This window comes from Schistocerca gregaria, chromosome 9 (genome assembly GCF_023897955.1).
Source record: "Schistocerca gregaria isolate iqSchGreg1 chromosome 9, iqSchGreg1.2, whole genome shotgun sequence".
Lineage (NCBI taxonomy): Eukaryota > Metazoa > Arthropoda > Insecta > Orthoptera > Acrididae > Schistocerca > Schistocerca gregaria.
The window spans coordinates 129,779,851-129,792,838 of NC_064928.1; the positions used below are offsets into that span (position 1 = coordinate 129,779,851).

Below are 12,988 nucleotides of genomic sequence, written 5' to 3' on the forward strand. Positions count from 1 at the left end.
GAATACCTAATGCACTACGGAAAAAATAACGCAGATGAAAATTTAAATGAGAGACGGATTAGAAAGTGAAACTAAAGTCGAGCAAAATGACAAATAGATATAATGTACGAAATAATGTGGACGAAAATAAGAGGGTGATAAAAAAAAGAAATTAAATCGAAATTATTACATAAAATTAATTAAAAACACATGAACAAAGATTTCAAGTGAGGAAAGAAGAAAAATGGGAGCAAATAAAGAAGTAGATATTATCATTAAAATTGTGTGATAAACGAATGGAATTTAAAAATTACTTTTAAATCAATTAACTGAGTAAAAATGGTCATTTTGATAAAGATTTAACAATGAAAACAAAATTACTGCCCCTGATTACCCATAGCCCCCTACATGGGAGGTTCTTATCCTAGCCACTCCACCATGTAAACAGACTCTTTAATGCACTTTTTTTAACGCTGTTGATTGACACAAAATTCCCAGTTTTTTTGTTCATTACTCGCAAATGAGGTCCCACCAGAAATTTTAACCTGCAGTTGTAGATGAACTGATCTTTTGCTGATTATTTTTTGGATGACGGTTAGACAACAACACGAGGAACCACACAAGTACAGGGACTAAGGTAAATAATCTGCAAACCTGGACTGCATGTGCATGAGTAGTTAAATGCGGGAGTGAGAAACTGAGTGACTGACGGATAAGGGAGTTCGATTCCAGGCCGGGTCAGGGATTTTCTCTGCCTCGTGATGACTGGGTGTTGTGTGATGTCCTTACTTAGTTAGGTTTAAGTAGTTCTAAGTTCTAGGAGATTGATGACCATAGATGTTAAGTCCCATAGTGCTCAGAGCCATTTGAACCATTTTTGAACAGATAAGGGAACAACATGTGTAGTGGACGGACAGTGACTCATTTGCTAGTATGCAGGGCAGTGATTGTAGCCAAATATTTGGAATAACTGAGCTCGAGAGCTGTAACTTGTGTAAAGTAAATCCATGACTGGTTTCATGTAAAAATAGTAGAGTGGGATATGTCTTGTAACCTGTAAGTGTATTTACTACGCTAACGAGGTTATTGGTTTACTTCTGTGTGGATACCTGGTGCAGTAATATAACAAATTTGTCAGAATAAGGGAGGGGGAGGATGTGCCGATACTTTTTACTAAGTTTATGGTCAATCCGGAAAAACAGAAACAAGAAGAGAGAGAAATTAGAAAAAACGAAAGAAAAGGAGACATAATCTGATTCTTCAATTCTATGAGAGAGAAATATCAAAGCTGAACAATGATTAGAGCATCTTCCTTCTAGTCTAATAGTCGGTTTGGTTTAATATTAAATACGGTGGAGGCGCAAGTGACAACTCTGAATGCTTCTGTCGCCTAGCTTATAGCAAAAGAGTAACAGAACTGTGATGAATTTCGCAAATTTCGAACTCTGTCCAAAGTGTTCGAGCGGGAGCCAGCATTATTGAAAAATGAGAGTCACTATCTCCAGCATGTTTTAGCTTCATTAAACAAGAAGGTAGTCACAGACAGACGTTCAGATGAGGGATGTAGAAAGGCTGAGAGAGAGAATGATGGGTAGGTCGATAGGTTAAACTGTTGTTGAATTAACAGAAATAGCAAAAAGGCAACAAAAGATATCAACTAGTTTTCACTATGCCCCACCACAATATAAGGTACCAGACGGCAGTAGTGAATTTGTGGGCCTTGGAAAGAGTATACAAGCGAATACACAAGTAACAAATGGTTCAAATGGCTCTGAGCACTAGGGAACTTAACATCTGAGGTCATCAGTGCCCTAGAACCTAGAACTACTTAAACATAACTAACCTAAGGACATCACACACATCCATGCCCGAGGCAGGATTCGAACCTGCGACCGTAGCGATCGCGCGGTTCAGATCTGGATAAAATCTCGAGCTTTCGACGATTACCTCATCGTCAGGAGCTGACTGTCTTCACTGCTGCTGTGGTAGCCTCTTTATAGCCCGTAGACGGCTTCTGATTGGTCGGCGATTGCGTACTGCTGTCGCAGACGGGGCCACTGTGTGCGCCGGTGGCGCCACCGCTTCCGTTGGAACGAAAATCTTGGAAGGAACGTCTCTTCTGCTTCTCTGCATCTGGCGCTCGTTTCCATGCACAGCTCAGATGGAATCCGCTATCGCGTTTAAAGTTCTTTTGGTTCATTCTTATTTCAACAGCCTCCTTAATAGCAAAATCCCAATACGTGGAGGCATGGGACAGTAGTTCTGGTTCATCGAACAATATTTTATGTTTGTTCGTGCGGCTGTGCTCCGCAGTTGCCGATTTCTCCATGACCTGTCCGTACACATCTATCGCCACATTCCTCCACAAATCTACCAAAACACTGTCAGATCCCTGATAAGCAGAATCAGTGATGTATTTCGTTCCAAAGACGAACAAAGAAGCTATTAAGCAGGTGGTCTTAATGTTTTGGCTCCTCAGTGTACTGTCACTAAGAATACTTGGACGATTGAAGATTTCCATTAATAATTAAATGAAACTACACTACTGGCCATTAAAATTACTACACCAAGACGAAATGCGGAGATAAACGGGTATTCATCGGAGAAATATATTATACTAGAACTGACATGTGACTACGTTTTCACGCAATTTGTGTGCATAGGTCCTGAGAAATCAGTACCCAGAACAACCACCTCTGGCCGAAATACGGGCTCAATGCATGGGCATTGAGTCAAACAGAGCTTGGATAGCGTGTAGAGGTACAGCTGCCCATGCAGCGTCAACACGATATCACAGTTCATCGAGAGTAGTGACTGGCTTATTGTGACGAGCCAGTTGCTCGGCCACCATTGATGAGGCGTTTTCAATTGATGAGAGATCTGGAGAATGTGCTGGCCAGGGCAACAGTAGAACATATTCTGTATCCAGAAAGGCCCGTGCAGGACCTGTAACAGGCAGTCGTGCATTATCCTGCTGAAATGTGGGGTTTCGTACGGATCGAATGAAGGGTAGAGCCACAGGTAGTAACACATCTGAAATGTAACGTCCACTGTTCAAAGTGCCGTCAAAACGAACAAGAGGTGACCGAGACGTGTAACCAGTGGCACCCCATACCATCACGCCGGGTGATACGCCAGTATGGCGATGACAAATACACGCTTCCAATGTGCGTTGCCATTCGTGCACGCAGATTCGTCGTTGAGTTCACTATCGCAGGCGCTCCTGTCTGTGATGCAGCGTGAAGGGTAACCGCAGCCATGGTCTCCGAGCTGATGGTCTATGCTGCTGCAAACGTCGCCAAACTGTTCGTGCAGATGGTTGTTGTCTTGCAAACGTCCCCATCTGTTGACTTAGGGATCGAGACGTGGCTGCACGATCCATTACAGCCATGCGGATAAGATACCTGTTATCTCGACTGCTAGTGATACGAGGCCGTTGGGATCCAGCACGGCGTTCCGTATTACCCTCGTGAACCCACCGATTCCATACTCTGCTAACAGTCATTGGATCTCGACCAACGCGAGCAGCAATGTCACGATACGATAAACCGCAATCGCGACCGGCTACAATCCGACCTTTATCAAAGTCGGAAACGTGGTGGCACGCATTTCTCCTCCGTACACGAGGCATCACAACAACGTTTCACCAAATCGGTTGGAAACTTCCCTCATGTCAGCACGTTGTGGGTGACGCCCCCGGCGCCAACCTTGTGTGAATGCTCTGAAAAGCTAATCATTTGTATATCACAGCATCTTATTCCCGTCGGCTAAATTTCGCGTCTGTAGCTCTTCATATCAAGTTGAAATACATTAAAATGTGCACTGTCATTTTTGTTCCCAATTTATTAATTCACTTCTCCTTTTTGTGAGGTTAACAACTGGCAACATTTCTATTTTTTCCTGTTATATTCCTGCAATTGCCAGTCAACATATTTATGTAGATAGGAAATGACTACACATATCACAAGAAGGTATAGGCGCAAATTTGTCATGAAATGAAGGGCTTGCTGGTTGTGCTGTTTATCACACACGTTCTGCAGAGCGTTGCTTCCTCTTGTCATAATCTTAACTTTCTATTTGTATTATCTCCCCCCCCCCCCCCTCCTCCTTTCTCTTCTTCAAGCCCGATACCTGAAGCGTATATCAGGATCATAAAAACTAAAAAACTGAAGTGTCTGCACAAAACCATTAAAATATGCATCTGAACTGAAAATAATGTGTATTATACACACAGTTAAACTCAAAGTGCTTTATATGTACGTTATGCATGTCTTTGCCCCAAATGGTCAAACTATGGCAACATGCATGGAAAAAGTGTACTTATTTGGAGCCAGAATAGTAATTAAATCGGTAAGTACTAACTTCATAAAGAAAACAAAAGAAACATTCAGGGTAGTAATTAAAATCCATGGAGAAGAAATAAAAACTTTGTGGTTTGCCGATATCATTGTAATTTTGTCAGAGACAGAAAAGGACCTGGAAGAGCAGCTGAACGGAATGGACAGTGTCTTGGAAGGAGGATATAAGATGAACATCAACAAAAGCAACAAAACGAAGATAATGGAACGTAGCCGAATTAAATCGGGTGTGGCCGCAGCTAGAGGTCGTGCGGTAGCGTTCCCGCGCCCGGGGTCCCGCGTTCGATTCCCGGCGGGGTTAGGGGTTTTCTCTGCCTCGTGATGCCTGGCTGTTGTGTGATGTCCTTAGGTTAGTTAGGTTTAAGTAGTTCTAAGTTCTAGGGGACTGATGACCATAGCTGTTAAGTCTCATAGTGCTCAGAGCCATTTTTTTTTAATCGGGTGTTGCTGAGGGTATAAGATTAGTAAATGAGTTTTGCTATTCGGGGAGCAAAATAACTAATGATGGTCGAAGTAGAGAGGATATAAAATGTAGACTGGCAATAGCACAATGGCAAGGAAAGCGTTTCTGAAAAAGGGAAATTTGTGAACATCGAGTATAGATTTAGTGTCAGTAAGTCGTTTATGAAAGTATTTGTATGGAGTGGGGCCATGTATGGAAGCGAAACGTGGACGATAAATGGTTTGGCCAAGAAGGGAATAGAAGCTTTTGAAATGTGGTGCTGCAGAAGAATACTGAAGATTAGATGGGTAGATCACATAACTAATGAGGAGGTATTAAATAGAATTAGGGAGAAGAGAAATTTGTGGCACACCTTGACTATAAGAAGGGATCGGTTAGTAGGACATGTTCTGAGGCATCAAGGAATCACCAATTTAGTAGTGGAGGGAAGCGTGGAGGGTAAAAATCGTAGAGGGAGACCAAGAGATGAATACAGTTAGCAGATTCGGAAGGATGTAGGTTGCATTAGGTACTGGGAGATAAAGAAGCTTGCACAGGACAGAGTAGCATGAAGAGCTGCATCAAATCAGTCTCCGGACTGAAGATCACAACAACAACTAAGTTTCAGCTACGTCCAATGACCCTATTTGTATAGAATTCTCGTATTTACTAATCCATATTAAAATTCACAACATGTATAATCTGCCCAATGTTTTTAAGGGGATAATAGCGATCGCAGCATACATAAACAGTCAGCGACAGCGTGCTGAAAAACAGCCTCCGCGCATTGAGTTCGCCAAAAACAGAATTTACACGAGAATTGGCGGGAGAGAAGACTGACGTCAGGTACAACGGACATAATCCTTAGTTGTGACTTTAGCTAATACCAACATAAACTTTGAATTAAAAGAGATCTACTTCACTCATGTGCTTAGGTACAAGTCTCCTTGCGGCAAAGACGTAAGTATCACAAAAACAACAACCTCCTTTTTAACGTACAGCGTCTTTCTAGTGTTCCTGTTAACTTTCATACTTCATCAGCAAACCGAGGGTGCTTCAACTGTGTTGTTAACAGGTATCACGTGTCCACTTCCACAGTTTAAACATCTGCTTACGTCCTCTAGGTCCGCTGAGATCAGTTTAGGGAACATGAAATTTCTTTTGACACACTCTCCAGTTTTGATTTCCTCATTACCCTGTTCAGTTATAATTGCAGTCGTCGTATGAACCTAAATATTTAGTCAGTATACTTGCACGGGCGCAGGGCTCTCAAGTGTTGTCATTAAAGATTTTGTTGAACTAAGTGAAGGGTTTTCATACTCATTGCTCTGTGCAATAATTGCGTTCATGATGTACAGCCAGGCACTAGTAGCCGACCGCGACAGACGCAGAAACAGATAAGTAAACCGCTTTTGTGACATTTACGAGTTCCTAACCAGGAGCGAATTTTGTTATATCATCTGTGTGCTTTAATAGTTTAGTTTCTTGAGTTTTTGCGTGTCAATTTAAAATCTAATAGCCACAGTTTTCGCGTTTTCGTTTGCGCCATAAAGTAAACCGATTTTGTGATATATGACAAGTTCCTTGTCGGGGGGAAATTATTTAGTTTCACCTGAGTGCTTCGGTAGTTAGGTTCTTGAATATCTGCGTATTACTAGACACAGTTCGTGTGTTTTCGTCAGGGTCTGCAGTAGATTTCCGTTTATCTGCATAGTTTAGTTTTCCACGGTCTTTGATATGGACAGGTACTGCGATTGTCGTGTGCGGATGCGAGCCTAGTTGGTGACACTTCGCTCTCAGCTTCAGGCTGTGATAGCTTCGGTTACACAGCTTGAGGCTGCAGTGTACGGCCACCACTGTTGTGGACCGGCCGTGGGGATCTAACGGACGTCCAGCACGGCCGAGTCCTCCGATCGGTCCTCACTGGTGGCCAACCCAGTTACTGCTCTCACTGAGGCTGACCCCTCACCTGTGGTCAAGTGGGAGGTCGCTCCACGGCGCGAAGCAGGCGGTGAAAGACTTTCCAGGCGGCCGCACGTAAGGCCTCCCCGGTTTGTCTGGCAAACAGGTTCCAGGTGCTGTCTGTGGCTGACACTGTCGCTGAGTCGTATGCTGTCGCCCGTCCTGTTTCAGAGGAAACCACTCAGCCTGCAAGATTGGTAGTTGGTAGTTGGGAGCTCCAACGTTAGGCGCGTTATGGGGCCCCTTGGCTGACAAGGAGGGAAAGAAAACCAATGTGCACTCCGTGTGCATACCGGGTGGAGTTATTCCAGATGTGGAAAGGGTCCTCTCGGAAGCCATGAAGAGCACAGGGTGCAGCCAACTGCAGATGGTTGCTCATGTCGGTACCAATGACGTGTGTGGCTTTGGATCAGAAGAGATTCTCTCTGATTTCGAGCGCCTAACAGAAGTGGTAAAGGCTGGCAGTCTTGCTTGCAAGATGAAAGCATAGCCGACCATTTGCAGCATAGTCGACAGTACCGATTGCGAATCTCTGGTACAGATCCGAGTGGAGGGTCTGAATCAGAGGCTCAGACGGTTCTGCGACCGTGTAGGCTGCAGATTACTCGACTTGCGCCAAAGGGTCGTCGGTTTTCGGGTTCCGCTGAATAGGTCTGGTGTCCAATAAACGCAGGAGGCGGCTACACGGGTAGCAGGGGCTGTGTGGCTTGGACTGGGCGGTTTTCTCTCGGGAAAACACAAGAAGGGCTTCAGTCACAAAGGGTGCAGGCTGAACACAGGAAAAACGTAGATACAGGAACCATTGGTACAACAGTTGTAAATTGTCGTAGCTGTGTTGGGAAAGTACCAGAGCTCCAAGCGCTAATAGAAAACATCGATGCTCAAATCGTTATAGGCACTGAAAGCTGGCCAAAGTTAGATTTAAGCTCAGCCGAAATTTTTGCGAAGAACCTGACGGTGTTCCGAAAAGATAAGCTACACACGGTTGGCGGTAGCGTGTTTGTTGCTGTTAGAAGTAGTTTAACTTGCCGCGAAATTGAAGTAGATATTTCCTGTGAGTTAGTATGGGCAGAGGTCATTGTTGGCAACCGGAATAAATAATAATTGGAGACTTTTACCGACCTTCCAGTTCAGATGATTCGGTTGCTGAAAGATACAAAGAAAACTTGAGTCTGATTTCAAACACGTACCTGACTCATACGATAATAATTGGTGATGACTTAAATTTACCCTCGATATGTTGGCGAAAATACATGTTTAATTCCGGGGGTACGCATAAAATATCATCCTAAATTGTGTTAAACGCATTCTCTGAAAATTATTTCGAGCGCACGCGAATAGTAAACGGTTGTGAAAACACACTTGACCTCTTAGCAACAAATAATCCTGAGTTAATAACCAGCATCAATACCTATATATGGTTTCGTAAATACAGGGCTGTCGTGGCAGGATTGAACACTGTAATCCCCAAATCATCGAAAAATAAGCGAAAAATATACCTATTCAAAAAAGCAGATAAATTTTTACTTGACGCCATCCTGAGAGACAATCTCCACTCATTTGAAATTAATAATATAAGTGCAGACCAGATGTGGCTTAAATTCAAAGAAACAGTATCGGCAGCAATTGAGAGGTTTAAACCAAATAAACTAACAAACGACGCAGCTGATCCTCCTTGGTACACAAAACGGGTTAGAACACTGTTGCAGAAACAACGAAACAAACTTGCCAAATTTAAACAGACGCAAAATACTCAAGATAGGCGATTCTTTCCAGAAGCTCGAAACTTGGTGCGCGGTTCAATGCGAGACGCCTATAACAGTTTCCACAACGAAACTTTGTCTCGAAACCTGGCAGAAAATCCGAAGAGATTCTGGTCGTATGTGAAGAAACAATCAATGCCTTCTCTGCGCGATAACAATGGATATACTATCGAAGACAGTGCTGCCAAAGCGGATTTACTAAACACAGCCTTCCGAAATGACTTCACAAAAGAAGACGAAGTAAATATTCCAGGATTCGAATCGAGAACAGCTGCCAACATGAGTAACGTAGACGTAAATACCCTCGGAGCTGTGAAGCAACTAAAATCACTTAATAAAACAAAGTCTTCTGGTCCAGCCTGTATACCAATTAGATTCCTTTCAGAGTATGCTGATGCATTAGCTCCATACTTAACAATCATAAACAACCGTTCGCTCGACGAAAGAACCGTACCCAAAGACTGGAAAGTTGCAAAGGTCACACCAATATTCAAGAAAGGTTGTAGGAGTAATCCACTAAATTACAGGCCCATATCGTTAAAGTCGATATGCAGCAGGAGTTTAGAACATACATTGTGTTCGAACATTATGAATTACCTCGAAGGAAACGGTCTATTGACACACAGTCAACATGGGTTTAGAAAACATCGTTCCTGTGAAACACAACTAGCTCTTTATTCACATGAAGTGCTGAGTGTTATTGACAAGGGATTTCAGATAGAATCGGTATTCCTGGATTTCCGGAAGGCTTTTGACACTGTACCACACAAGCGGCACGTAGTAAAATTACGTGCTTATGGAATATTGTCTCAGTTATGTGACTCGATTTGCGATTTCCTGTGAGAGAGGTCACAGTTCGTAGTAACTGACGGAAAGTCATTGAGTAAAACAGAAGTGATTTCAGGTTTTTCTCAAGGTAGTGTTATAGGGCCTTTGCTGTTCCGTATCTATATAAACGATCTGGGAGACAATTTGAGCATCCGTCTTCGCATGTTTGCAGATGACGCTGTCGTTTATCGACTAATAAAGTCATCAGAAGATCAAAACAAACTGCAATACGATTTATAAAACAATATCTGAATGGTCTAAAAGAGGCAGTTCACCCTAAATAATGAAAAGTGTGAGGTCATCCACATGAGTACTAAAAGGAACTCGTTAAACTTCGGTTACACAATAAATCAGTCTAATCTAAAAGCCGTAAATTCAAGTAAATACCTATGTATGACATCGAAAAAGTTCAAAGAAAGGCAGCACGTTTTGTATTATATGGGAGAGAGTGTCACAGGAATGATACGGGAGTTGGGCTGGAAATCGTTAAAGGAAAGGCGTTTTTCGTTGCGACGGAATCTTCTCACGAAATTCCAATCACCAACTATCTCCTCCGAATGCGAAAATATTTTGTTGACACCGACCTACATAGGGCGAAACGATCACCACGATAAAATAAGGGAAATCAGAGCTCGTACGGAAAGATATAGGTGTTCATTCTTTCGGCGCGCTGTACGAAATTGGAATAATAGACAATTGTGAAGGTGGTTCGATGAACCCTCTGCCAGGCACTTAAGTGTGATTTGCAGAGTATCCATGTTACATGTGCAAGTGATGTTCTGTGTTATATTAGCTTCTCAAAACAGCTTTTTAATTTGTCTGGTTAATGTTCTGTTCTGTGTGACTGGTGATAATTCCAATGGATATCGTGTACATTACGAACATGTGGTCGACATGTGTCTTACTTGTTCAGTTTCTTGTGAAAGAGAATAATCACAACGTTGTTCCAGTTTTGGGGTCGTTTAGCGTAAATACTACTCCTACGACAAAAATTTGGGAGTTTCTGCGGGGATATTTTCTGAGTATCTCAATTTAAGGGACCTGCGGCTCGTCATATAGCAGGACAATGCGAAACAGAGTAATGCGATATCCCTCAGACAGATCTTATGGTACTATGGTTTGGATGCCGACGCTATGGGAAAATTTCACCACACTTCGTTGTGCCGCTCTTTCAGTGCACTCAATGAATTCACATACGAGGTAGACCCTACATGTCAGTTAAGTCTCCATCAATAAACCTATCCATTACCGTTAATGCACATTTTACGCTGCTGGAAAATAAAACTAAGCAAAAACAAGCAGTGCTGAATGCATGGTTGAGGACATGAAGAAAAGTGGGCGTTACTGTTGTCAAGAAGAAGTTCCATGCGGAAATGGAACAATATTCTTTCCAAACAAGCCGCACAGCACACCCCGTCGACATTTGCTCTGTTGTCATGTTGTTTTAATGGTCTTGCCAATGCTTTGCAATTGCAAAATATGTATGGGAATTGGATGTATGTACCAGTCTCCTTCTCCATTTTCTCTCTGCACATCTCTCCGTTCTCCTCACGTGGATCATCTCCTTTTCCCTCTTGTCTCTCTCTAATCCTCTCTCCCTGTGCATCACTTCCTCCCCCCTCTGTATATCCCCTTCCTCTCTCTCTAATCTTGAGCCTTGTTTTTTGCTGCAAATTCAGATTATATAGCGAACTTTCCCACTTCTTCTGAAAACTGACTGGGAGGACGAAAACACGACAGCACATTATTTAAACAGTTTCTGTTTGAAAATATACGAAATTAGAAAGAATATATATACGAGGGTTAGTAAAATGAAAACCTTAAATTTGTAATAACAAATCGAAATTTCGCACCGTTATCCTGTAAGTTGGTAAACTTGCTACAAATAGCGTGCAGAATGGTCTGTAGGTGGCAGCATAGTGCAGATGCACATATAGCGTGGCAGTATCAGTATAAAGATGGCCACCCCACTTGCGACTTGCACCAGGGAAGAACAGCGTTCTGTTATTCGGTTTTTGCGTAGTGAAGGTGTGAAACCTATTGAATTTCATCGACGAATGATGGTTCAGTAGGGTGATGCATGTTTGTCACAGCAGCAAGTCTACGAATGGAGTAGGAAGTTCGCAGATGGTGTGACTTCAGTGGAAGATGCTCCTCGTCCAGGTCAGGCACAACGAGTTGTGACTCCACAGAACATTGCAGCAGTTGAAGCAATAGTGAAGAAAAACCGCCGAGTGAAACGGAATGACATTGCAGCATGTTTACAGATTAGTCATGGGAGAGCACACCACATTGTGCATGATGTGCTCCAGTTTCACAAAGTGTCTGCAGGATGGGTGCCACGGCAGCTGATTCCTGAAATGAGAGAACAGACGTGTTGATGCTTGTGAAGAACTTTTTCGGCGCTTTGAACGAGAAGGTGATGGCCTCCTTGCAAGAATCGTTACTGGGGACGAAACCTGGGTTCACTTCCACCAACCGGAAACAAAGAGAGCTAGCAAGGAATGGCGCCATTCCTCATCACCAAAACCAAAGAAGTTTCGAACCATCAGCAGGGAAGATTATGCTGACTCTCTTCTGGGATGAAAAAGGCGTCGTTTTGGAGCATTACATGCCTAGAGGGACCACTGTCACCAGTGCATCATACACAGATCTCCTAAAAAATCATCTGCGGCCTGCAATCAAATCAAAGAGACGTGGATTGCTGTCAGCAGGTGTCCTTTTGCAACATGACAATGCAAGGCTCCACACTGCCCGTACAACAGTTGCAATAACCACAGACCTGCATTTTGAGTGTCTTTCTCATCCACCATACTCACCAGACCATGCCCCAAGTGATTTCCATATGTTTGGACCACTCAAAGACGCAATGGGAGGAAAGAAGTTCCGTTCGGATGAAGAGGTACGCCACGTTGTGCGCCGACTACCAAAATAACTTTTTCCTAAAGGAGTTTGTGCACTTTGTAAGCGCTGAAGGACTTGCATTGAGCGACGGGGAGACTGTGTTGAAAAGTGATACAGCTCTGTACCACTTCTGCACAATAAATGATATTTAAAAAAATATTTAAGATTTTCATTTGACTCACCCTCGTATATTGCGTGTGTGCACATGCATGCTTGGGAGAGAGTGTGAGAACATATGATTGCTATGGGTGTACAGTTCTTAATAAAAAAAAAATCATTATGCAATTAATACAGCTTACCATCTCTGTGTTTTTATTCCCCTTTTTATTTTCCAGAATGCCTACGCTACAGGACATAGTGACTGCAATGGCATCTGGTCATGAAGGGTGAGTATTCTGTTTATTCTTTATGGAATTTGCAAAAGGTCTGTTGTACCTACAGCAGCTGATTGACATTGCCAGGCAGTCTTGATACACCAACACGAGGGCATTGCCTACGAGGTAAGAGGATGCTAGTTTCACTAATTGTATACTTACCCCTGTGGACAATGCTGGTACGGCGCTGTTGTGCTGTCGTACTTTGCTCAGAGTTAGCCAATTCAAACTCTGATAACGGAAGAAATATCCATAATAAACATTTGGCCAATAAGGTGAGGTGGCGGTGTACAGTTTCTAATCAGCAGACAAGTCTCTAAAATGACAACGAGATCTTTTCTGAATCGCATATTATTAATTAACCATTTCCTTTTCAAC

General features: G+C 42.9%; 1 protein-coding gene across 1 annotated transcript in view; it reads left to right on the forward strand.

Moving 5' to 3' along the window:
* Window positions 1-12,988, forward strand: part of LOC126292201 (uncharacterized) — an 82,745-nt gene that overhangs the window by 16,743 nt on the left and 53,014 nt on the right. The window contains exon 2 of the mRNA XM_049986055.1: window positions 12,572-12,622. Within this exon, the coding sequence (XP_049842012.1) occupies window positions 12,573-12,622 (50 nt within the window). The 5' untranslated portion in view covers window position 12,572. The remainder of the gene's footprint in view (window positions 1-12,571; window positions 12,623-12,988) is intronic.